This window comes from Equus caballus, chromosome 21 (genome assembly GCF_041296265.1).
Source record: "Equus caballus isolate H_3958 breed thoroughbred chromosome 21, TB-T2T, whole genome shotgun sequence".
Classification (NCBI taxonomy): Eukaryota; Metazoa; Chordata; class Mammalia; order Perissodactyla; family Equidae; genus Equus; species Equus caballus.
In genome coordinates this window covers 64116056-64143199 of record NC_091704.1, presented here as the reverse complement: position 1 = coordinate 64143199, position 27144 = coordinate 64116056, and the positions used below count along the sequence as shown (strand labels likewise).

At 47.9% G+C, this 27144-nt stretch overlaps 1 protein-coding gene across 2 annotated transcripts in view; it reads left to right on the top strand.

Annotated features, from left to right (window-relative positions):
* ANKRD33B (ankyrin repeat domain 33B) overlaps positions 1-27144 on the top strand; it is a 72006-nt gene that overhangs the window by 29316 nt on the left and 15546 nt on the right. For both annotated transcript variants that reach the window (NM_001433630.1, XM_070245864.1), the window contains 1 exon segment: positions 12048-12177. In NM_001433630.1, the coding sequence (NP_001420559.1) occupies positions 12048-12177 (130 nt within the window).

Sequence of the window (27144 nt, the reverse complement as noted above, 5' to 3'; positions counted from 1 at the left end):
ACAAACCAGTATTTGTGCATTACAGACCCAATACTTGTGAAAAAATTGCCTTGAAGAAGGTTGTGGAGCTTTATTGATCATGAGTAGAACACTGTTCTCTGAGAGCCGACAGCAGCCCCGCGGCGGGGAGCTTTGCGGTGAGAGACACTTGGCTGATGAGCTAAACATTTAACAGAGGTTTCAGTTCTCGGAGGCCGATGTAATGGACAACTGGGATTCCTTTCTTGAAACTTTATTTGCAAGAAATTAAGCTGATCATAAGCTACAGAGATCCCGAAAGGTCCAATTCATTTTTCATTTTTTTGATTGCTTGCTTGCTTATGTTTATTTCTACCCTCCACAACTCCTTCCAGAAAATGATAAGCAGCAGCTTCCCCTGTTTGTACTGTTTCCTTCCAACCTACGAATTTGCAGTCTGCTGCTTATGCAGTCGAATAAGCAGGAGACCGGAAAGCTTTATCATAATTTTATCTTCCTTAAAAATTTTTAATTTTCTGGTTATTAAATAGAAGTGTTCATTGTAGGAAAAAATGGGAGTTTGCTACAGAAAAGTAAAGAAAAAGAAGTCACCTAGAGTGTCAGCATCCAGAATCGGTCGCTACGGAAATCTTGGTGCATTTCTTTTTAGTTTTTTTTTTCATGCATTGTTGATAATTTTATGGACCTGTTTATAAAAGTATATATTTTTTCATAATTTAAACCTTTCCTCATGACTAATATTCTTCCTATACCTCATTTTTACTAATTTTGATAACATAAGATTATACCATAGGAAATTAACTTGTTTTTCTAATTTCAAAAGGAGGACTTTTTTTTTTTTTTTAAAGGAGAACATTTTTGAAAAAAGGAAAAACAGCATTGTTCTCATGTCATCTGGGAATATAGTGAGTCCTGATTTCAGCCCAGAGGGGAAATTTTCTTAGCTGGTTTGTGGCATTAATTGTATATTTTTTTACCTGGCACAGTATCTAGTAGATTTCCATGGTTGGTTATTAACGTAATCTGAGTACATTTTATTTAATTATGCATTTCTTTGTATAAACATATATTCAGCCTTAATCCAAGGATCCAGTTCTTAAGACAGAAACATTAACTGTGTGTTCATCCGTGTGGGCTTCAGAAGACTGAATGCATGTTGTCGGTAGTCTATTCTTATGACTCGTTGATGTTTGTATTACTTAACTAATGCTGCATAAATCACCCCAAAATATGGTGGCTTCAAAGAACAATCAGCATGTATTTTCTCTCAGTTTCTGTGGCTCGGGAATTCAGGAGCAGCTGGGCGGGGCAGTTCTGACTTGGTTTCTCCCGAGGTTGCCGTCACTTGGCGGCCGGGCTGTGTGATCTGAAGGCTTGCCAGGGCTGGAGGAGCCTCTTCTGTGGAGTGAGGAGAGGCCCCACGTGCCTTGTTGTTGCAGCGCACCCTGCCGAGCTCTTGCTCACTGGGCACGGTGGCTTCTGTTCCGTCGGGTTTCTGTATTTTGTTCTTCCAGTTCTTCTGTCTCTTTGAAGTTCTCTCTTGACCTTTGGATGTCCATCCTAAAGATTCCAAGCTTAGCTTCAAAAAGGTTAAGTGAATAAATGATTAGAGGAAGAAGTTATTGGTATCGACAGTGCTGCCCTGTAGGTCATCTGTTGGTTAACAGGTGTGGTTTCCCATCACCGAGTGCTTGCAAGATGACTCTGGGACAACCATTGCCAGCATGGGGAAAATGAGACAAGCCGCTGAGGTATATATAGATACTGGATTTGAAGAGAGCCTGTAGTTGAAGAAAGTAGTTTCCTCAAATGACTAATAATCTAAAATTATAAATCCAAACATGAGATTTTCAGTGTTAATAAAATTCACATTTTATGCAAAATTTAGTCTAAAGGGAAATAGTTTTGAATTAGGACAACCTTGAATTTTCTTTTCTTTTCTTTTTTTTTTTTAAAGATTGGCCCTGAGCTAATGTCTGTTGCCAATCTTTTTCCTTTTTTCTTCTTCTCACCAAAGCCCCCCAGTACATAGTTGTGTATTCTAGTTGCAGTTTGTGTGCTCTGCTTTGGTGGCCTGGAGTTCACAGGTTCAGATCCCGGGTGTGGACCTAGCACCACTCATCAAGCCATGATGTGGCGGCATCCTACATATGAAATAGAGGAAGATGGGCACAGATGTTAGCTCAGGGACAATCCTCCTCACCAAAAAAAAAAAAAAAAAAAAAAAGTGTGTGCCTTGAGAACTCATTGAAACAGATCCAAAATATAGAATAGAAGCTTAAGGGCTCCTCTCTTATAGTACATGCCTTGAAGGTGGCTAAATTGCTTATATCTCCTTTCAGAAAAATAAAAGATCTTTTATGAACATAGCCATTGCAGAAGCCATGCACATATTTTAGAAGTTCACCTCAAAGAGGTCATTTCATATACACTGTTCTGACCTGTGGTGGGGATTATTTTTTACATAACGCTATCCCTCCAAGATCTATCCACCTCAGCACCTGCATACCAACCTCATTCCTGTTGGGGGTGACATAGTGTCCCATAGCGTGCGTTTAATTAGCCAGCCACCTCTTGATGTGTGTTTGGGTTGTTTTCAGGCTTTCGCAGTTACAGATCTCTTGACATACTTCTGATGTCACTAAAGTGAACTCCTCCTGCTGGAATTCTTGAGCCCGCTTTTGTTTTCTTTGCATTTGGCTGTTGCTTCCACATCTATACCATTCCGTCCCAGATCTGGCGGCACCAGCCTAGAGCGATGCTTACTGCAGTAAAGGCGACTGTCATCGTTGAGGTTTCCCTGAGACCTCAAGTAATTTCCCTACTTGATGTGGAGGTAAGATAAAAAGGTCAAGCCTCGCTGTCACTGGCTCAGTTTAGAGTAAATTGAGTACTGTGCGAGGTGGGAGGTACTGACACGTTTCAGGGACATTTCATTCATTCCGAAAATGCTCATTGAGTGTCTTGTAGGTGTCAGCTACAGCGGAAACAAAGTTAAAAGGATGGGGTGCCTTCTCCACTGGGAGCCCACCTTCCGGGGAAGGAGTGAGCGTGCAGGGCAGCCCGGTGAGAGCATCAGAAAAGGGATGTAAAGGGACTTAACCAGACTTGCAGGGGGATTGGACATGTGCCAGGCAGACTAGGAGATGGGGCTGTGGGGTGGAAGGAAGGGCCCATCACGCGGAGGCCACTGCATGTGCAAAGGCCCGGAGCCAGGGCAAACCATGGCAGGGTGGTGGTGGGGATTGGCCCGGGGGAGGACCCAAACGTGGAGACTGTGTGTAGCCACGTTAGAGGTTAGAGGCCACGGGCGGCAGCATGCTCAGCCACTAAATGGCACTGCCTAGAACAGAGGTCCCAGGGTAGTGGACTGGCCTGGTGTAAAATGTTTTTGGAATACGCAGCATGACGTGGTTACCAAATTTTTATTTAGTAAGCTAAGAAAGAAGTTAAAAAGAAAGTCATAAACTCTATTCCCATCATTTTATAAATGAAAGTACATTTTGTGCTCAATCAAGTAGCAAAGACATAGTCTTAAAATAAAGGACAATTCCTCCCAAGGAAAAAATAAATAGTGGGTAACTGTTGACACATTTATAAATGTACACAACTGTATGTGTTACATACATAAAACACCTATATATATAACCTACATATACAGGTTATGTTTGGACAGGCTGTGTTTGCTGTGATAGCAAGCAGACCACTCCAACTCTCAGGGGTTTAAAATAATGAAGGTTTGCTCCTTGCTCCGGTGGGTCAGCTGGAGGTACAGTGTGCTCTGTTTTCCACGCTCCCACGGGGAGACCCAGGCTGAGACACGTTCCATCTCTGAGCTTCAAGAATAGTTAAAGGCAAAAAAAAAAAAAAAAAAAGAGAGAAAATGTGGCAGATCATGCTCGGTCTCTTCAAACTTTCCTTTGGAAGTGACACACGCCATTTTGCCTACATTTTGTCACCCAAAGCAAATCAGATAGTCAAGCCTGACTTCAAAAAGAATGGGTAAATGCCATTCCACCACGTGCGGGAGAAGGAGTCACTAGCCAGCTCTAGTGACCACCACAGTTGGATTGTCCTTGTTTTTTTAAGTTTGGCTGTGTACCTCCTCCCCCTCCTTCATGGACCATCACTCTTGGGCAAGTATGTGTCCTATGTGCCAGTGATGGGGTAAGAGAAAGAGAATGGAGAAAGTGGATCAGGAGGGACATATCTAAGGACCACTAAGGGTTACTTGGGGCAGCAAGACACACTAGATGGTCAGCTTCCAACTACTTGTTTGTCTGCTAGACTCTCAGTGAGTTCATCTGATTATTTATAGCTCGACATTTTGCATGAACAACTCTCAACAGCGATTTCCTTTGACCCTCTCTAGGAGGTGCAGCAAATGCTTCATCCTGGCAGTTTAAGCATGATTCAGGGCATCCTCCACGGCCTGTTGTCTCGTTAATATTAAATTTTTAAATGTTGATTGCACGTTAAAATCATGATATTTTGGATATGTTGCGTTACATAAAATATATTATTAAAATAAATTTCACCCGTTTGTTTTTGCTTTTCTTAATGTTGCCGCCAGAAAATTTAAAATTAAATATGTGGCTTAACATTTGTGGTTCCCATTAAATTTCTATGGGATAGTGCTGACCTGGAATATGTAAAGAACTCAGACTGATCAATAAGGAAAAGAAGCTGATAAGAAATGGGCAAAGAGTATCAATAAATCATTCACTGAAGAGGAGATGCGGATGGCGAATCAACAGTTGGAAAGATCTTCAGTTTGAATGGCGATCGAGGGAAAGCAAGTTAAAAACACAATAGCAACGTTATAGCAGCGTGTGCCCATCTGATGCTGGTGAGAATGGAGAGAACTGTAACTTTCATACACCGATAGCGGCATTTAAGTAGTTGCGACAACTTTGGAGAGCATTTTGGCAAAATTCTGGCCCCAGCTAGTCCACTTATAGGGGATGTTTCTCACCTGGGGGTGATTTTGCCTGGCGGGGATGTTTGGCGGTGTCTGCAGACATTTTCGGTTGTCATAAACGGGGAGTGAGGGATGCTTCTGTCCCTTAGGGAGTAGGGCCGGGGGTCCAGCTGCACACCCCACACTGCATGGGGCCGCCCTCATATAAAGAGCTCAGACCCGAACGCGAGCGGTGCCGAGGTCGGGAAATGCTCCTTCAGAGACTCGCGTTCTCAGGTAGCTCGGGCCAGCATCAGGAGACACAGATCACGGTTTTAATTTCAGCGCTCTGCTCGACAGTTGTGGGGTTCGGAAACCAGTTAAATGGCTGTCAGCTTGGGGGACAAATGACTAGTGAGGGGCCTGGAGGCTGAGATGCTACAGTGGTCATGACGTGCTTGCCCGAAATTTGGGGAGAGCTCATGTCCAGCACGGAGTAAATCAAGTTGCAGGCTCATAAGTACCTGAAATGCTAGTTTTTGTAACTATTTCAAATACAAAATGCTACACTATCTTTTATGTCTTGTTTATGGATACATGCACAGGTAATAGAAATTCAAAAGCAAGGTCAGGACGGATGCACAGCAGCACCTAACTGTTTGCCTCTGGGGAGGAAGGGTGCAAAAAGAACATCAGCTCCTTCTGGAACGTTGACTTCTTACAGAAGTCTGAAGCAATGATGACAAAACATTAGCCTTTGTTCATGTAGCCGAGGAGACAAGGGTCTCTGTTATATTACTTAAATTTCCATTTTACTTTTCCAATATTCAGAATTTCTTTGCAATAAACACTCATGCACACACACTGAAGGCGGCTGGGGGATGGCCGCCTGATCACGAGCAGGTCGTCAGGCGCTATGCTGGCTTCTGCTGGCTTCGTCTGCGTCCCCCCGCGGCACGCTGGGTCCAGCACAAGCAGACCTTGGGTAAGCGTTTGTTGCACGAGCTCCATGTGGAATGCTCCGTGGGGCTCCTTACTGCGAGTGGCTTCTGAGAGAGGTCAGGGCCACACCATGAAGTGGGATGACCCCTGGGACCTGCCTGCTGGCCAGGTGGTCACCCCTAGCCCCCAACCCCTCTGCAACAGACCTGGACACGCCCATTACCCCCCACACTTCCAGCAACACATCACAGAAAGTAACACCCAGGGAGTCTTATACATGTATGAATTTAAAGGAAAATGGATGTTATAGCATATAAATTGCATGCAAATGTGAATTCCTGGGGAGACACTTCAGAGAGGAAGTTTGTGGCTGGGCTTTGCGATTGAATTCATTCAACAACCCTAAGACTTAATGGGGAAAGGTTTGGCTTGAAGGACACCCATTTCTTAGTTTAATGAAGAATTTAAGGGGCTTGCCTGGTGGTGTAGTGGTTAAGTTTGCACACTTGGTTTCCACAGCCCAGTTATCAGGTTCGGATCCTGGGTGTGGACCTACACACTGCTCATCAAGCCATGCTGCAGTGGTGTTCCACGTACAGAACAGAGGAAGACTGGCACAGATGGTAGCTCAGGGTCAGTCTTCCTCAAGCAAAAAGAGAAGATTGGCAACAGATGTTCACTCAGGGCTAATCTTCCTCACCAAAAAAAAGAAACAAAGAGAAAAAGAAGAATTTAAGATGAGCATTGATGGTTGATGGGCACGCGTGGCCTTCTCTGCAAGGCCACGTGTTGAGGAATCCCTACCTTACAGGTGTGCGTGCTCATTGTGAGTTTGGCCCAGGGGAAGGACTCCTCAGGAGCTGGGCTTGTAGCTTCATTACTCACCGTTTTTCTGTATGTCAAAATAATGAACTCAGGTTACGGGAAATTAGAATTACTAAGTTTTTTTTTTTAAAGATTTTATTTTTTTCCTTTTTCTCCCCAAAGCCCCCTGGTACGTAGTTGTATGTTCTTCGTTGTGGGTCCTTCTGGTTGTGGCTTGTGGGATGCCGCCTCAGCATAGTCTGATGAGCAGCGCCATGTCCGCACCCAGGATTCGAACCAAGGAAACACTGGGCTGCCCGCAGCGGAGCGCGCGAACCCAACCACTCGGCCACGGGGCCAGCCCCGAATTACTAAGATTTTTATACAGTACCCCTTCCTTTGGAATCTCATTGGGAGAATAGCTTAATCAGATGGTAAGGAGGTGATTTCAAAAGACTTACAGCACGGAAAGTCCAAGTCAGTCCTGGCTCATGGGGTCTGTGTGCCTGCCTCGCCGAGGGAGGCTGACCCAGGAGGAGTGTCGTCCCTCTTGTGCCACTGTATTTGCTGTGACCAAATGGCATAATTTATTTTTATCTTGGATTCCTCCATCCCCTCAGTGAAATATTCTTTTCTTAGGCCCCTAATTTTAATTTGCATCATCTTAAAAGTCAACAAAGGAAAACCTGGCTGCCGTTTTGATTCTAGAAGGCCAGCTTGGTATCTCTTTGATCACGTTTGTCTGAGCCTCCCAGGCTCACACACCATCCTTCTCCTGAGATTAAGGCCTTGGCTGATCGCCTCCCATGCGTCCCCTGACCTCATCAGCCATCCCAGTTGTAAACACGTCTCCAGGGCCCGGGAAACATTTCTCAGAGAGTAAAACGGCCATCACACAAATCTGCAAAGGTTTTCTGAGATACATCACACAAAAGCAACATTTACACAGTGATAGTTTGGGTGAGAATTACTAAAGTCTGCAAGATCAAGCAATGTGACTGTCACTGTAGTGCTGGATCTTTTGGCCCTCCCAAGGGGCAGGGGCGACGTCTGCAAGCGTCTGTGCCAGGCTCGGGGAGGCGGTAGGCTGAGGGTGGACACTGCCTGCTGTCCCTTTACCATCTAGGAAGAAACTGATCCTAAAAATCCTAGTCCTCATTCATTTATTGAACAAGCAGTTACCAGCTCGGCATTGTTCTCGGTGCTGAGCAGTCAGCAGTAACCAACGTGGATCAAATTCCCATCCTGGGATTTACTTTCTGGTTCATGATGCTGAATCATAAATGATATTATTGAGGCTCATATGCCTAACACACTTTACCCAACAAATTACACCCGTGCTAGTTAGTGGTAACTCACGGCCGCCTTTTAGAAATGTCTCTTTAGAGGCCCAGCATGCCTGAATTCTTTCAGGAAGCCACGCAAACATTTCCCCCTCCCTCTTGATGCAATTATGATGGAGAAGGGTGTTTTATAGAAATGGATTTTCAAGTCACTGAGGTTTACTCTCTCGGATTGTGAACTTTAAAAAATTATGCTACCAATGATGCAATTTTGTCTCACAGTCCAACGGGGATAATATCCCTTTGTTTTTTGGATGATCAGGATAATGACTCGATCTATTATTGGGCCATATGGCTGTGGGGTTGTATGTGCTTCTTGGTGTCGCAGGCTCTTTCCTCGGCTGTGTGCCAGCGCCCGTTTTTTCCTGCTGATGGCCCCGCCTCCCTCTTCACAGATGGTACTTTTTTTTAGTTGTTTACAATGGTTGTTCCAAAACTGTATTTTCTAATGAGAATATTAATGTCAACATCACGTTTGCTTGTTTTGCATTTTTCCTTTTCATCTTGTATGTGTCTAACTATATATATTTATAGACAGCTATTGATACATGCACACACACAGATTTATTTTAAGGAATTGGTTCACTAATTGCGGAGGCTTGGCAAGTCCAAAACCTGCAGGGTGGCTGGCAGGCTAGAGACCCAGGGAAGAGTTGTAGTTGAAGCCCAAAGGCTGTCTGGTGGCAGAATTCCTTCCTGCTCCAGGGAGTTCAGTCTTTTTCTCTTCAGGCCTTCAACTGATTGGATGAGGCCCACCCACAGCATGGAGGGTTATCTGCTTTACTCAACATCCCCTGATTTAATGTTAATCTCACCAAAGTACCCTCACAGAAACATCTGGAATAATGTTTCAGCAAATATCTGAGTACCCATAAAACGATGTCACATAAAATTAACCACCACACATCCCCTATTCCCATTTTTTCTGCAGAGGATACTACTCTTATTATTTTGGTGTAATCCTTCTAGATGTTTTCTGTGCATTTTCTGGTTGGTTGTGTGTGTTGAGAGCTTTCATCCACTTAGACGATGATCAACTTGCTCCCCCCACACTCTTGATCTGTTAATATAATAGATGATGTTATTAAAATCCTTTACATCAACCTTTCTTCTTCCAAGGAATGGAGTTTTGGTTCATTTTTGTTTTCCTATGTACAAAACTTTAGAATTTTTTTTGTGTGTGTGTGTGTGTGTGAGGAAGATTGGATGTGAGCTAACATCTGTTGCCAATCTTTCTTTTTTTTCTTGAGGAAGATTGTCACTGAGCTAACGTCTGTGCCAATCTTCCTCTATTTTATGTGGGATGCTGCCACAGTGTGGCTTGATGTGCTAGGTCACCTGGGGTCCGAACCCTTGAACCCCAGGCTGCCGAAGTGGAGCACGTGAACTTAACCACTATGCTGCTAGGCCAGCTCTGACCCTTACAATTTTTAAGCAGAAACACCTCAACTTATTTTCTTCATTGCGCCACCTTTTCTGCTATGTGTAGACTTTGAACCTTAGTGCTGTGTTTTCACGGCCTAGAATTCCTCGCTGACTCCCAGATGGGGGCTTCCACTTGTAGGTAGCTGTGACTTAGTTTTTTCTTAGGTAATAGAAGTTTATTCTATAAATGCTTTGCTTATAATTTAAGAAAGAAGCTACCTGTGGCTTCAGGGAGCCAGCAGCAAGTATTCTGTCGATTCCACAAGTGGACAGGGTTTGCCTTTGTGACAAGTCTTTTGTTCCCGTTGTCTTGGGAGATTATGATCAGAGGTTGCCAAAGATTTTGTCCTTCTCCTGTCACCCTCCTGTCGGGGGCTGTTCGAGCTAAAACAGAGTGTCTCCTACACTTAAACACTACTTTTAAACGTGGAAATGGCAGACTTTTGGAACAGACCCCCAGATGGTAGGGGACAAAAGCGATTGTCTTCAATCAGAAGGCAAGTCTCTGTGTGGGAAGACTGGAGTTACCACTTCTGTGTCTGATACCACTGTACCCTGAGCCCTCAATTTTAGTTACCTATTTTTTTTCTTTTTGATAAGCTTCATTTCTGAGCTAAAGTTATGTTCAGATTTCTAAGCCTACTATCAGCCGAGGCCAGCTGCCCATCGGGAAGTCTTACCCTGGGTGTTTGGAGGAGCATGAGGGAGCGGAAGGGGCCGTGGTTCCAGAGCAGCCGCCTCGGTGGCTGGGGTAGGAAGGAGTGGAGGTGAGGGTGACAGCCCAAGAGCGAGCTGAATCAAGAGCCAGGTACTTCAGGAGCCCTGGAGAGCGTCTCTCTATTATCCACCAATGAAACAGAGAAATAAGGAAATTCTTCCTTTCCACCCGGGTCCTTAAGTAAAGGTTGGATGGCAGGATCCGCAAAGGCAGGCGCTCTGGTGACGTTTCTGCCCGGCAGGTTTGCAGTGTGTGCCGGGAACTTTCCAAACAATTCTTCCCTTTAATCCAGAAATACTACTTCTAAGAACGTCTCCTGAGAAAATAAGGATTGGTATGCACCAAGCCTTAGCTTTAGGGGTTTTCAGTGCAGGTTTTACTCATAATAGATAAAAACAGAAAACAATCTCAGTGTCCAAGAAGCAGCGATTCCTTAAATAACTAGGATTCTGCCATACCCCACATCCGCTGGAAATGTTAACACAGAAGTATTTTTATGGATGTGAAAAGATGTTGCTGATACATTTCTCAGTGAAATATATAGCAAACAATCTATTTTGGTTTAAAGAAAAATGTGTGTGTGTTTGTGTGTTGGGGGAGGTCACGCCTGGGTGTTTTGCCTGTGTAATGTAAAGTGACAGAATGGGGTCCCTGCTCCCCTCTTCTACCACCAGCCTGATTGAACTGATAAAAGTCAGATGAGGTTCGGTTATTCCTCAGACGCATCTGTATTTGTGACCCTTGGGGGCGTGTTGCAGATTTCCAAAGGGACAGAGCCCATACCCTGGGGTGGCAGATGGAAAAACCTGCTAGTGCCCAGTACAGACCCAAGTGTACATCTAACACCCAAGGGGATTTTTAGTGATGTCCAGCTATTATGGCTTATGAATAAGTTAGGAGTCTTCGCATTGCAAGTGGCACAAAACCCAATTTAAATTAGCTTAAGCCACGTCCCCCCTCAAAACAACAGCAACAACTAAAAAACAATGGGCGTGGGAAAGGGTTATTGGCTCTCATCATTGAAAAATGCAGAACCATTCATGTCAGGTGGGTCTTGATCCAGCTGCTCACACAGTGTCCCCAGGACTACTTTCTATGTCTCTCCACTCCGTCTTCATAGTGTGAGCTTCATCCTCAGGCTTCAGGTGGACTCCTGGGCAGCATCACCCTCTTCTCTCCTGAGGGCACGATGGTCACGGGAGCTACGTCCTGCCCTCCTCTGTCCCCACCACCTGCGGCAGAGGTGGCTCTCAGCGCCTGCATGAGCTCCTTGTCTCTCATTGGCCCAGTTCAGTCACATTCTCTCCCTGAACCAATCACTGTGCCCAAGGTGCGAGAGAGGTGATTGGCTTGAACCTTGGAACCCGGGATGAGGTCCCTCCCGCTGGACCTGCGTGGCTGTTGTTTGCAGTTTGTGTTACTTGGTTGTGGCAGCCACAGGAAACAAATACAATTTCTGAGGCCCAAGGGAGTATTAAACTGAACTGAGAAACACGTGTTCAACCCACACGTGTACTTGTTCTGCTTCACATTTCTGTCTCCTTCCCCGTGAGCCCACCCCAGCACCCTAGGGGAGACTTAGCCACGCCCCCTGCACCTACCTGCGGTCCCTCGTCTGCTTTCTGACACAGTCGATCGCTTCCTTGTGCATAAGGAATATAGTTCATGCTTCTCCCTCGTTAGAAGGCAAGCCCCAGGAGGGCAGGGATCTCGGAGTTGCCGAAGCCCAGTCCTACTCGCAGTCAGGGCTCAATAAACATTCGAGAATGGGCGCTCGCTGACTTGCTCAAAACTGCCGCCCAGAGCTTGGAACTGGGGTCCTCCGCGTCCTCACTGCTGCTGGTCCAGCCCCCCGGGAGGGCAGAGGGTGCACGGGGGTCTGCAGTGGTGATGCTCGGGGTCTGCCCCTCTGACCCACTTCCCTCTTCATTTCTAGACCGGCCTTATTGTCGCCTGCTACCACGGCTTTGTGGATACCGTGGTGGTCTTAGCAGAGTGCCCCCACGTTGACGTCAACTGGCAGGACAGCGAGGGGAACACGGCCCTAATCACGGCTGCGCAGGCAGGTAAGACCCGCTTCTCCTTCCCTCCCGGAGCCGAGGCCCCACGGCAGCGCCAGGCAGTGGGGGGCCCTGCGCATGGACTCGGCCGGGCAGCGGGGGCCCCCATGCATGGACTCGGCTCGTGAGATGGAGGTAGTCAGGACGTACATCGATCAGAATCTTGTTCTACTGCTAGGAGGCACAAGAAAAGAGCTGATCAGGGCGTGCACGTTCTCTTTGTGCAGCTGACACAGTGCAGAGTTTACTTCTTTGTGCTGAACTCAGTATGGGGCAGATCTAGCTCTGAAACTGCCCGAAGTCTTTGAATAGGAAGCTGCACGGGAACCCAACCCCGTCATCACTTCCCCTAGAGCATGGCGCCCCATCCAGCGCTTGGTCGACAGAAGGATGCTGGTGAACCCGGTGGCGGACAAGACAGGATCCTGTGTTAGTGATATGTTAGTGATAGTTGATGTAGAAAAGTGGATGTATTTGCAAGGTCACCTTGCACTTTGCCTGTAGATGGAAAGCCAAGGCAGGAGCTACTTGCTGAGAGTGTATCCATAATAAGGCGGGACTGTCAGCGGTCCTTGTAGATGTATATGGGAGGAGGTGTCCTTCAGCCCAGGACGATTTCCTCAGGAGGTGGGACTTATGCCACCCTTGCCAAGTGCATTGTGGCGCTCCTCTTCTAGAATTGTTTTCAGACCTTTTTTGAGACAAACAGGAGAGGTATGCTTGTCCCTTCAGAACCACGCTTCATTTGTAACCATGCTATTAACTGAGTTCCTAGCTGACCACTTTCGAAATTCTTGGCTTCCAGGATTACATGTATTATGACTCAAGCAAAGAAACTGCTTCCGGCTGAGTTACGAAGAAAAGACGGTTGTTTATTAACGGAATGTAGGGCACGTGGTGTTGTTGTTGAGTTGTTGAGAATTGGACTCAGGGCCAGGAAGCTGGAGAAAATGCCCCAAACCATAGTGCGTGTTGATTCTGGAAAGGGAACTTCTGCCACTGCTGCCACAGAGAGACCTCCCTGGCCCTTCTTGGTTCATAAGCCATCATGAATGACTCTGATCCGGGCAGCCTGGCGTGACGAGAAAAGCTAGCGTCAGGCAATTTCATCCCCCGTAACGGGAAGTAGTCAGTGCACGCCGCTTTTCTGTTAAGACACGTAAGGTGGAGAACTCCCCCAGCTTGGGAAGGGGTCAAAGGCTGTGCTGACATATGTTCCCCTTGTCAGGTTTCAGGGTGTGAAGCTTTGCCTCCAAGGAGGCACTCTAGGCATTGAAAGCCCAGGGGCCCAGCTTCCTGAGCAGCACAAGTGTAAAAGGATATGGTAAAAGGTGTTCAGTGATGGTGGACTCATCCCTCGTTACCTCCCACTGGCCAGGAACCGGGTCAGGGACCAAGGATGCTGAACTGAAGGGCAGTTCTACCCTGGAGTAATTCTCCAGCTAAATAGCTGTCTGATGGAGGGTGCGTGGAGTGAGACCACCCCATCTTGCCTGATGGCTTAGAACAGGGGTCGTGGAAGAAGGGCGCTTGAGTGAGTGGCAGAGAAGTCAGAGGCAGGCAGTTGCAGCCGATGCCTTGCAAAACCAGGCGGCCAAGACGGAGCCCGACTTGTCTTAGGAGCGGCATAGGTTGGTGTGGCTGTAGGATGGCGGGTATCTCAGAGAGGTGAGAAGTGGCCCCATGAGGAGCCAGAGACCAGATCATTAAGGGTCTGGAAGCAATGCGAGGGGATGCATTCGGGTGACCTGAGGCTGGGTGTGTGGTCACGCGGCTGGATGATCCCAGTGGACGCTGAGGCGGCTTCAGAGAGCAGAGAAGGACCAAGAGCTGCGAGGCAGAAAGCTCAGGTCTCGGTGGTGATGTGGGCGGTGGAGGAGAGGTAGGGGCTGGGATGGCCTTCAGCCTTCTGGATGGGGGATGACACTAACTGCCAAAGGGTGTGTGTAGAAGGATGGATGGAGAAACATCGGTTCCATTGGGCGTTCAGGCCTTTGAAATGCTGAGACACCCAAGAGGTCTCGAGGGCAGGTGGAGAGCATGGAGCTCTGAGCTCCAGTCCCTCCTGAGTAGAGATGGCGGCTCTCAGGAGTTCTGGAGAGCGGGCCATGGACTGGACCAGAGCACGCACAGTAGGAGGATGTGCAGTCAGGAGATTGCTGTGGTTGTGGAGGAGCTCTTCGTGTGTTAGGGATGTGAGCTGTGGTGTAATGGCAGTGAGGGACTTGAATTCTTGCCTACTTGAAAATGTTTTTATTTTATATTCATCTAGGAATAGCAACTTATCTTTTGCCTTTTTTTAAAAAATTTAATGCTGCAGGGGAATAGTCTGAGTCCAGTTGCTTTTTGCATCTTTGTTGATACCCTGATATTTCTTAGTCTTGGAAATATCTCCTGCCTCATCCTTGACATTGAAAACAAACAAACAAACAAACAAACAAAACCCCAAACCCCTCCCCATGGTCTATCTCAGATCCTTCTCTCTGTGTTCGTTTGACTTGTGTTAGGGGGCTTTTTACTTGAGGACATGTTTTCCTGTTCTCTCTTCGCACGCCGTGTCTGCCTTGTTTCACTCTTCCTGGAGTCCTTCTTAGGTCTAGATGAGGTCACCTGCTTCTCATTTCACAACTTTCCTGTTTTTCTTTTTTGTCCTTTTACTCTAGGATCTGGGCACATGGTTCATCTTCCTTCATAATTTGTTTTTATACCACTCATTGGATTGCATTTGCTGTTTTCTTCACGAGCATGCCTAGTGTCTTAGTCCACTCAGGCTGCTAATACCATAGACGGGGCCTTAAACAACACAGGCTTATTCCTCACAGTCTGGGGGCTGGAAGTCCAGGATCAAGGTGCCAGGTGCTTTGGTCCCTGGTGAGAACCCTCTCCCTGGCTTGTGTGGGGTCAGGATGCCACTCTTATGACCTTGTTTAACCCTATTTACCTCCATAAGTCACCTTGTTTAACTCTGTTTACCTCCATAAAACCTATTCACCTTCATATACAGTCATATTGGGGGTTGGGGCTTCAACATAAATTTGGAGGGATACAAAATTCATTCAATACACTCACCTTTCTGCAGGGGCTGTGCTTACCCTGAACTGTTGCGTTTTAAGTCAAAGATGACATAGTTCCTCTCAGGGTTAGAGAGGGACCCACCAAAGCGTGTAGGAAAGGGCTGTCTGTGCCTCCAGACTCAGGGTGTGTGGCTTGGGGTGCAGAGGGAGAAATTCAGGGCCACGTGCAGTTACAGCAGCTACTTCATCTCCGTACTGCGCGGTTTCATTTCCCACTGCGTGTGGTGGGGCAGCAGCCTGTGTTAGCCGAGGGTGAGTGCCCCGCCTTGCCTGGTGTCACTGCTACCAAGCACGAGCCGGGAGTGAGGGCACCACCGGCTTCCTGCCTGGCCTCGTGTGCCTGGGGCATTGGAAATGCCATGGGTGGGTCTCAGCGCATTCCTGCAGCCCACCTTTCTCCCCGGCCCGCCCTTCTCATTTTGGGGCATCGCTGGAGTTTCCGTGATCTGTTTAAACAGGTGCAATGCCTGGTCCTCCCCTGCAACTTGCACCTGTGTCCACTGTCTCCAACAGAAATTCTTCACGTTTCTGGCAAGTGGCTGGCCACCTCCTGTGGTTTCTAGCACTGCTACTGGCTTCTCGCTATTCCTTTGGTCACGGGTGGGAAGCTGGGAAAGGGGACAAGATTCCTGTGTTCACAGCCCCCGGCTCTGACCTCAAGAGAGCTGGTGGTCCCCGGTGGAGCCTCTCCTCCAGCTAGAGTCAGATTGTACGGCAGTTGGCAGGCCCGGGATGGCTGGGATGTATTTAATTGTGTGGGTACCAGTGGTAAGGGGGTTGTGGGGAGTTGCCGGGCTGTGACCCAGACTGGGTGGTGCAGGAGGAGGTGGCAAGCATGGTGGCTGTCCTGGGTGCTTTCTCTACTTGGCCCTGCTGATGCTCTTGTAAGTTGACTGTAAAACATAATACACAGCGTTTGGAAGAAGAACACACGAGTGGTTCAACATATAGAGCAGTTAAAGTTAAGGGGGAAAATCCCTTAGCTCCTCACTCCCAGCCTGCTTCAGCTTTACTTTCTGGAGGTAACATTGTTAACAGTTTGATGCGCAGATGGCTTCTCTTCCACCTTCTTCTTCTTCTTTTTTAAAAACCGTTATAGTGTATTTTCCTGTCTGGTTTTTGAGTTTTCTCTTTTCCTGGCTTCCATGATCCTTAGCCTGTTACTGATTTGCTCTACCTCTGTGTGCAGTGCCCCCTGTCTCTGGGCCTGTCCTCTTCCTTGCCTGGCTCCTGCTCCCTCCACTTGGGCCCTGACCCCTGGGACACCCACCCCACGCCTACGGGGAGCACCTGGCTCTGCCCAGCAAGGCTTTAGGAGAGAATTTTTGAGGAGAGGGGCTGGCCCCATGGCCGAGTAGTTAAATTCGTGCATCCCGCTTGGGTGGCCCAGGGTTTCGCCAGTTCGGATCCTGGGCACGGACCTAGCACCATGCATCAGGCCATGCTGAGGCAGTGTCACACATAGCACAGCCAGAAGGACCTACAACTAGAATCTACAACTATATACTGGGGGACTTTGGAGAGAAGAAGAAGAAGAAGAAAAAAAGATTGGCAACAGATGTTAGCTCAGGACCAATCTTTAAAAAAAAAATGAATGTTTAGGAGAGGGAGAGGGGAGGAGGAGTATGGTTCTTGCGCCACTTTAAAAAAATCTGATTAAGTGAGGAAGCAAATTTTCCCCAGTTTGTTTCTGAAGGTGGAAGAGACTGGACCTCAGGGTCTGCCCCTCTCATGTGAGCACTGTGACCTTAGAGGATGGCCTGGTTCTCAGCCTTGAGCCGGGTCAGATCTGGTTAAAACATGGATTGCTGGACCCGGCCCCCAGAATTTCAGATTGAGTGGCTCCAGGGTGGGGCCTGAGAATGTGCATTTCAACGGTTATGCTTCTGGTGGGGGACCTCACTTTGAGAATTGGGGCTTAGAGCTTCTCCTTCTGAATGGCGGCTGGGGGCGCCTCTCAGTGGGCACTAAAGGCCGGGGGAGTCACCGACCCAGATGAGCTGCTGCCGGAGGGACACAGAGTCATCATTAAAGTGAAGATGAAGGAACAGAAGCGGGGATCTGCTCATGCCATTCCCGTGCTGTTTTAGCAAAGAGCGGCTGTTGGCTTTTACCTGATAGGATCAGGTGGTGCCCCATTTCAGTCCAATTCCATAACCAGTTCTTTTATCTGATGATTTCTTAATTCTGAAAGATGTCTAGTCATATGTGCTTACAATAAAAGGTCACTACAGAAGTATTATTAAAAAACAAAAAAGGGCCCTTCTCATTGTCCCTAATGTTCCCTCTCACAAACTGACCAAGTTCTGGCTAGTTACCCTCTCAGACCTCATTCTCTCTCCTTTTTAAACATGTGTGTGTGCACGCACTTTTTATTTATATGAATAGGTTAATTCCGCAGAGAGTGTGATCTAGGGAATCATTCCTTTTTTTTTTTTTTTTTCTTGAGGAAGATCAGCCATGAGCTAACATCTGTGCCAATCCTCCTCTATTTTGTATGTGGGTCGCCGCCACAGTGTGGCTGGTGAGTAGAGTAGGTCCGTTCCCAGGATCTGAACCCGCCAACCTGGGCTGCCAAAGTGGGGCGTGTGGAACTTTAACCACTCGGGCATGGGGCCAGGCCCATAGGAGAGCTTTCTGTCTTGACCGAGGCACACGAGACTGACCTCGTCCTTACAGCTGCACGTTCCTGAGTGTGACTGTGTCTACATGGCCGTGTGCCCCGGGTCCAATAACTGTGAGGCAGTTCAATAAACTGTGGCTCACCCATTCTATACAAGATCCTCTTCTAAAACAAATATTTATTCAGCAGTTTCTTCGAGTCCAAGGGCTGCCCTAAGTGCTGGGCATCCCACGGTGAGCACATAATCCCACCTCCCCGGTTCAAGTCTGCTGCACTCAGGGCTGTGAATCGGCCCCTGACCACCCACGCTGTCATGAAGTCGTTTGTGTCAGGGGTGCGTTTCTGAGGAGGCTGTGTAGACCTGGCCGGAAACAGCAGGTGTGTGCAGAGGGCTAGACTGAGGAGGAGATGAGGGGAATGTCCCTGGAGGCCAGGACATAGCTAAGGAGCAGGACCCTGGAGAGAGTGAGCCAGGCAGAGGCTGCCCCTCAGGAGCTGCAACCTGAGACCCCTGAGCCGGCAGCCCCTGGGGTGGGGTGTTGGAGGGCAGGGGTGAGTGCGCCGATCTCTCCTTCCACCCTGGCCCATGCTAAGCCACCCAGAGACTTCAGGGCTCAGCACCAGGGCCCGGGGCTGTTGGTGGAGGTCAGCCTCCAGGCAGAGAAGGAAAGAGAAGAAAGGCGGGGTAGATTCTTAGAACTCAGTTACTTCGTCAAAGGGCATGTGCATGTTAAATGTGCACATTTATGTGGCTGCTGCCAAGTGGCCTTTAGAAAAAGCCTTACCGATTTGTGACACTTTCCACCAAGTTCCCAAGGGTCTTCTCGCCAACCCCGGATAAGATCACTTTTCAGTGTTTGCCAACCCCAAACAGACTTTTCTTACAATTTGCAATTGCATTTCCTTGGTTCTTTTTGGAGCCTAGTATCTGTTACGATGTTTTTGGATGCAGTTCACTGAGTACCCAATGAAACAGGGGTTTAACCACAAGGAAACTGCCTTCTCTTACAACACGACACTTCTGGCAGCGACAGTTGGAGGGTTGCTTCATCGAGTGGCTCTGTGATGTCAGGACCTGGACAGGATGCCAGGTTCTCAGAAATGCTCTTGACCTGTCCCTCATGATCCCAAGAGGGCCCTGGCCACTCCAAGCACCATGTCTTCACTTTGCAGCACTGGAGGCTTGGGGAAGGGGGAGCAAATCGCTGTCTCTGCCTGTTCTCTAAGACAGAAAAACATCTCCAGAAGCCTCCAGCTTCTTGTTGATGTCTCACTGCCAGGGTTGCGTTACACACCCCATGCCCAAACAGGCGCACTGGCAAGGGCAGTGGAATGACCCCAGTTGACTTGGTCCGGTCAACAATGGCCCGGGGAGAATTTCTGCGGTTAAGGAAAACTTTACAGCAACCCTGTGCTTATATTATTTGCTGTTGCACTGTGCTGGATGTCTGAGAGTTGGGAGTCAGGCTTTCTACAGGACTCAGCATTTGTGAGTATAAATTAGGATGCAAATGCCTTCATCTGCTGTTGGTTCTAACCTCCTCGGATACTTAATGCATAATAAGAATACGACCCATTCTCTCTGAGGCCTTTACAATGGAGAGAATGCGTGAAAAGAAATCCTCAAATAATCCCTAAATCTCAGTGAGCCAGTAATTTCAATTTTCTCCCATACCTTCCCTAATAAAAATAAAGTATAAAATAAGATAACCAAAGAAATGAATAACAAACAAGTCCCGGGGATGGAGTTTTGCATTTACTTTCTCTGTTTCTTTGTTCCTCTTTAACAGAAGGGCAGGAGTATGGTGAAATGAGGAAATAGCAGGGTTCCTTTTGAACTGGTGATGCTAGAACGTTGATTGGGTTTGAGTAACCTCTGCTGCATCCTTGAAACTTATTCTTCCTTGAACTTGTTTTAAAAGTTCTGAAGGAACCCCACTGAACCAGCCTGGCATGATACATGTCCCTCTCTGTGGTGACAGAGTGCCAGAGAGGCCCCCAGGGGTGGCCGGGGGGCTCAGGCTGCCCGTGTGAGTCCTGACGAGTGAAAGGGATTTGCAGAGGTTCCTGCTCCAGAGGACAATGCATGACTTGGCTAGAAGCCAGCAATAAACACGTCTTCTTGTTGTTTATCTTGTTGCCACTATACACAATCATAATTTTAGTCTTTGTTATGATTTTATGGTTTTCTGAAGTGTTTTCCTTTTTCTCTGTTTCTAGCTATTCCAAGTAAGAAGTTAGAACTTGGCAAGTCTGAGGTTTCCTTACTTACTTTTCCTGTAAACTCCAGTTCCTGGAACCTTTCTGACTGGCCACAGCAATGCCACCCTCTGCTCAAAAGCCCAACAGCTTGCCCAGCTCCTCAGTCAGAGGCCTCGCTGCCCCACAGACAGAGAGGAGGGCCTGTCGGCGCTGCCCTCCCTCTGCTCCCTGGTCCGCAGGGGAGAGTCTGTTCTCTCCTCCAGCTCTGGGGGGACGTGATAATACTAAAGTAAACGGTTCCCTCTACTGGCCTGGTCTGGAAAACTACATTTTGAGTACCTGGCGTCAAACCAGTCAAGTCTTCAGACAACCCAAATTCTGTTAACGTTTTTCTGTTTTTAGAGCAGCGTGGGTTTATTGTCTGTCTTCTGTCTTTGAATAAAGGAGTAAACAAGATTCTAAGCACGTGATTGGTACTCAATAAAAGGTTGAAGGAATCAATAATTGATAATCGTGATGCCCATGTAATTTTAGATAACGTGGTAATTAGATATTTAATAAGTGAACTTTTCCCAAGGGAGACGTAGGAATCCTTCTGCCTTTTCATTTATGAAATATTTATTGAGCTTACAGTCAATTGGAAGTTTTGGACTTATAAGCAGGGTCATGAGGGTTCTGGTGGCTGTGGGAATCCGCAGCCACATGGAAATGTGGACCATAGGACATCATGGCTCAGGTGCCTAATCTAGGCCTGGAGGACCAGAGGAGAGCTTTCATTAGAAGGGATGGCTCATCAGGTAGCGGGGTAAAAAGAGAAGGAAGAGGATTCTAGGCAGAGGGACTAGTATGTGTAGAGGCCTCCAGGTCAGAGGAAGCATGGTGCATGGGTGAATTAAAAGGGTAGTTGTGTGACTGCAAAGTAGAGTGGAAGGACATTGGTCCAAGAGCTGAGGGTGAAGAAGGGACGTAAGGGAGGAAAAATAACTTTCCCTCTACCCTTCTGAGTGCTTGGCTGAGACCCCTGTAATAAAAGACAGATTAATGAGAGAAAAACGGGTACTAATAAACATGTATACCTCATGCATACATGGGAGAGACCCAGGGAAAATGAGTAACTCAAAGCAGTGGCTTAGAACTCTGGCTTATGGCATCTTCAACAAAGAACAATAAATACGCGGGGAGATGATAGGATAAAGGAAAGCAGTTTTAGGCTTCTAAGGATGGCAAACTGGGAAGGTAAGCTGTTGGTAGATAAAGGCTTGTTAGTAAGGTTTGTTATGCAGATTCCTCTGGTGCCGACTCCAGGCAGATAGGGTCTAGAGTTGTTTCTGGTGCTTACCTGGAACAGAGTGGGGAGGGACGCCTTTGAAAATTTAGGTCCCTGCTTTTAGGCAAATAGGGGAAGACAAGGAGCTTTTCTTGTATGTGCTTTTTTTCAATTGCCTTCAGCTCAAAATAATCCTATGCCAAAGTGGCATATTTTGGGTGGCTTGTTCTGCTTCCCTTCAGGGAGCTGGGCCAGATAAAAATGGAACTAGCTCATTAAAGAGATGAGACTTTATCTAAAGAGCAGAAACCGTTAAGAGTTTTAAGCAGTAGTTGTCTTGGTCAGAAGAGTTTCTTCTTGGAGTTATCCTGCTGGTAGCGTGGAGAACAGATGGAGGGGCAGAAATGGGACCAGGAAGGACAGGAGAGGGCTGTAGCACAGTGTGGATGTGGTGGCCTGGATCAGTGAGTAGACGTGGGCAAGGAGAAACAAGGACAGGCTTGGAAGGTAGTTAAGAGATGGGGCTGGCAGAATTCCGTGAAAACTTGGATGGGGAAAGGTTGAAGGAGGGCTGAAGACAAAGCCCAGGTTTCTGGCTTGGGCATCTAGGTGACTGGTGGTGTTCATCACTGAATAAGGAACGTGGAAGAGAGGAGCAGGTTTGGAAGAAACATGTTTTGAGGTTAGTGCGCTGAATTTGATTTGTTTGTGTAACACTCAAGATGAAACAGCCAGTAGGCAGATATTTAGGTAGGAAACTCAAGAAGAGAGAAAGAGCTAGAGATAAACCATGTGGGAGTTTTAGGGTGGTAATTGGATCCGTGAGAGTTGATAAGATCACCAAGAGAGAGTGTGTGGGATGAGAGGGCTTAGTCATGATCTGAGGAACAGCCGCATTTCAGGAAGGCGAGAACAGGAGCTCATAAAGAAAACTGAGAGTGGCGGCCAGAGAGACAGGAGGAAAATTAGAAGAGTGAGCTATCAGGGTATCTGTAGAAAGAGAGTGTTTCATAGGGAAGAGACAAGTGGTAAATGCTGTGGAGATGTCAAGGAGGATGGGAACTGATAAGAAACCATTGGATTTTGCTACAAGACCTACAAGACCGTCACTGGGGGCAGCTAGAAGGCAGTTTCAGGAGAATGGGGGAGTGTAAGTAGCTAGAGTGAGAGTAGATGATTCTGGAAGTTAGACTGAAAGGAGTCGAACAACTGAGGTTGGGTGGCTGGAGTGCAAAGACAGGTCCACGGGGATTATTGTTGGTCATTGCTGTAGAGTCCTCCAAATTCATATGTTGAATCCTAACCCCCAAGGTGATGGTATTGGTCGGGGGAGGGGGGAGCGCCTTTGGCAGGATGATTAGGTCATGAGGAATGGGATTAGTGACCTGGTAAAAGAGGCCGCAGAGAGCTCCCTCCCCTTCTGCCCTGTGAAGACACAGCAAGAAGAGGCCCATCAAGCTAGCCGGGGGAAAAGTAGATGGGACCATCAAACTAGCTCGGGTGTGTTCTTAGGGAGATAGCTGAGGCCCAAGTGTGAGAGGGAGTCCAGCCAGGTGAGTGCATGTCAAGCTTCTGCTTGAATTACGCCTGCAAAGGTCCCATTGGCCAACATTCGTCTTGACAGAAGAACTGTGAAGTCATGTGGCAAAGGGGAAGATGAAGAATTTGGGCTGTTAGTGCAATCTGATGGGAATGGATTTGTGAGGAGGGAGAAGGTGAAGAGAAAGAGGAGGTAATTTCAGCACAAATACTCCATGGAAGTGGGCAGAGAATGGCTTTACAGCGGTGGAGAGTGAGGAGAGACTGCCATCTTTAAATGGAAGAATCCCCCTTCCTCTTCCGTGGAGGGGGAGGGAGGAGAGACTGCTGTGGATGTGGGGAAGTTTGTGGGGTGAGGGGGGAGGTGGAGGGGGTTCCCTTCTTGTGGTTTCTGTTCCCTCTGAACTAGGAGGTGTGTGATCTCCTGGGAGAGCTCTTTGCTGTGAAGTGGGTGACTTAAGACTGGGAAAGTTTAAAATTTCCCACAGGGCTTGGAGGGTAGTCATCTGGGAAATACAGAAGTGTTGTGAGGCCGGACTGAGAATCAGGTCAAGCTTGGGTACCATTGGGGGATTTCTACCCCTATACACTCAGCGAAGACGCCACTGACCATCCAAAGTGGAGCCAGAACCTGGGGCTGGGTGGTGCCAGCAGTCTTCTTTGACTTTTCTCTTTCTGTTACGTGGCTCAGCCAAACCATCACCAGGGCCTGGCCGTTCACTTCTCCAGGAGCGATCTGAGTCAGCCACTTCTTTCCATGCTCCTGTCCTCCAGAGGGTCTGGCCACCACCTTCTATCCATTGCATGCCCACCATAGCCTCTGTGAGCTCCCCAGTGGGTAAGCCTGGGGCACAGCGTGGAGAAGATCCCCACCCGGCAGCTGGCCGAATCATCGTGCCTGCCTTGCACCCTGTCGAGCGGCTTTATGCTAGATCTCACTTTTATAAAATAAACTTTTCATTCTAGAATAGTTTAGACTTACAGGAAAACTGCAAGGATTGCACAGAGAATTCCCATATACCCCGCACCCAGTGACCTCTGTTGTTAGGCTCTAACATTAGTATATGTTTGATACAACGAGTGAACCAATATTGATGCTTTATTATTATTAGCTCAAGTCCCTTCTTTACTCAGACTGCTTCAGTTTATCCCTAACATCCTTTTTCTGTTCCAGGATCCCATCGAGGATCCCACATTACATTTAGCTGTCGTGTCCCCTTAGCTCTTCTTGGCTGTGACAGTTTCTCAGCCTGTCCTTGACAGAGTAGGGCAGTCTACATTTGTAGAATGTCCCTCAATTTGGTTGTGTCTGATGTTTTGCTCATGATGGGACTGGAGTAATGGGTTTTGGGAGGAGGACCACAGGAGCAATTGCCATTCTCACCACATCTTATCAAGGGCAGTGTCAAAGAAAAAAAATACTCAGTGACACTTGTTCCAGATGGTGAGGCAGACTTTATTAGGACCATCATGATAACTATAGGGACCACTGCAATGGGATTTTACAGTAGGGGAGAGAGATGGGCTCAACTCGGAATACAGGATGGGTAAGTGGGGATTTATAGCCCAGGAGAAGGTGCGGGTCAGTGGATGGAAATTACTAACAGGAAACATCAGGGATCAGGAAGGTTCTGGCTAATCTGACCTAACAAGATTGAGGCTGAAGGCGGGCCAGGTGATCAGACATCTCCTGGGGGACGGTGGAGGATGAGGACCCACATCGGATGTCAAGGGTGAGGGGGTTTCTGGTTAAACTGACTCAGCAGGGTTCTTGTTAAAATTTGATTTTACAAGGAAGTGCACAGATAGGCCTAGGAGAAGGTTCAGGAACCCGACTAGAGTTTGGTCAAGCAGAGAATCTTTGTCAGTACAGCTCTCAATGTGACTTCTCCCTGTTGATGTTGACCTTGATCACCTGGCGGAGGTCATCTTTATCAGGTTTCTCCACCGTGAAATCACTCTCTCCCTCCCTGCTCTCTATGGTCTACCCTCTGGAGGGAAGTCCCATGCTCAGCCCACAAGCTAAGGAGCGGGTTGTCATGTTCCACCTCCTTGAGAGTGGAGGACTTGCATCAATTATTTGGAATTTTTTGGTTGGGAGATTTGTCTGTCCTTCTAGGCACTTTTGCACACATTATCCTTTAATTTTCACAATTGCGAGGTTAATATTGTCTCTCATTTTCCAGATGCAGAAACAGAGACTCAGCAAAGTTGACTCATCTTCCCAGGATCACCCAGATTTTAAGTGGCAGGCCGAGGACTTCAATGTGGATGTTCTCAGAGCCAGCTCTCTTAAGTACTAAGCTCTCTGTCCACACTGAAGCTAATCCATCCAGAATTCACTTATTCCCTGGGGCACCGGTACCCTTCTCTTAGGCAGGGTAGGGCTCACTAGGGGTGGGGGGTGGGGTTGGGGTCTGTATGGTGAGCCCACCCTTTGAAAGGGCTTCCTCTGAGGACTTCAGGAACCAAATCCTATTCCATAAGGTCTAAGTTAGACTAGGCTCAAACTAGATGTCAATATGGTACATGTTCTGTTATACAAGGAAGACTGTTCCTTCTATCTACCTACCTACCTGTCTAATCATCTTACTAAAGAAAAAGAAAGCTCCCTTTGGTTAGTTGTCATAGTTTTTAAGAAGAAAGTTTAGTAGCTATACATTTTTAGAAGCATTGGGTTCACCCTTGATTTCCATTGAACAAGGTCATCTGCGTGGTGAGAGGTGTTATTTGTCATCCTGGGAAAGTCGGTGGGGAGCCCGCAGTGATTTCACGGGTCATGGAAAGCGCACACCTGTCAGAACGAGTTGGCTGCACGTTGGTTTTTCTGGGCTCCACAGAATATGCAGAACCGATCTGTATAATGGGCCGTTTACTTTGTGGATTTCCAATTTTTCCTCTCTCCGCCTGTTCAAAGTGTTTAGGATGTAGCAGCTCAAAGGCCATCCTGCTGAACATTGCCACCGACACACTCTTGCACGTTTTTAAAGAAATGGCTCTAGACGAATTGCAATTCGTTTCGCCGAGACCCTGGGTAAATCTCACTGACGGGTGCCGCACAGCGTTGAGCTGGAAGACAAACCTACTGAGATCAAAGGACCCTCTCTCCCCCACAGTTCAGAGCAATTAAGTGGCTTTGGGCTCCTGACAGCTAGCAGCGTCGCCTCCCCCGGGCACTGTAAACGGCAGTGGAGGGCACAGGGCTGAAAATGAGTCAAAAAGCATCAGCTGCTTGTTGGAACCTGTGAGTCACAGAGCTGGAGGGTGGCACACATGTTTCCGGCTCGTTAATCTCACACACGGTCATATTAGTCAGCGTTTCTCTCTCAAAATGCTGCTTGGTTCACCTGTTAAATTCTCCCATGAGTTCAGGAGATGGCTGAGGTCTGCGCTAAGCAAACAGCAATGCTTCTAGAAGAGTCTGCACTCTGATTTTTGAAGTTGATGAGAAGGGTTTACTGTTGCTTGGGCCGCAGCCTGCAGGGTCCAGGTACCCCTCAAGGAAGGAAACTGGGTCCCAGCCTGGACGTGTGTCTCTGTTGGGGGTGATGGGAAGACAGAGCCCCTGTGGTTCGCTGTGGGAGGAATTAATGTTGGGCTTGCATGACGCTGGCAGGGCTGGGGGAGCCAAGGCCCGGGAGATTTCCCCGCAGTAGGGAAGCAGGGATTCTCCAGGCTGCTGTGCTGCGGGCCTCAGCTTGCTCAGCCTCCTTGGTCTGCAGGGCGAGGTGGGCGGGGCGCATCACAGGAAGCAAAAGTCTCCTGGTTGCTCGCCCTCTCTCAGGAGGAGGCCTCGTCTCCTCTGCCAAACCTCAGATCTCACCCCATGCCCTTCCCGAAATCAGCCAGGGAGGGAGCCTCATGGGAACCGGCTCCTCGCTGGTGCAAAGACCTCTCTGGGGGGGTGTGGGGGGGGGAGGTTGGGAGACCCAGTTAACGACAGAAAATGCACCAAGATGTCCTCGCGGCCCCATACCTGCAGCCCTGACAGACAGTGGGGGTTCCAGAAGCACATGTGTGGTGTGGGGATGAATGAGGGATTTCAGAGAGCTGGCTCCTCAGCTATAAGGATGGAGACTGGGCACCCAGCACCTCCACCCAGGCCAGGAGAGGGACTTGTGCAGACTGCTTCCACTCTGGAGGGTGTGTTAGCCATCATCAGCAGGGACCAGGATGGAGATGGCAGCTCAGAGAGGGGTGGGCGAAGGTGAGGAGGAGAGGAAGCTGTTGGCTGGTCCTGAAACAGTGAAGTCTGAGCGTCTAGGACA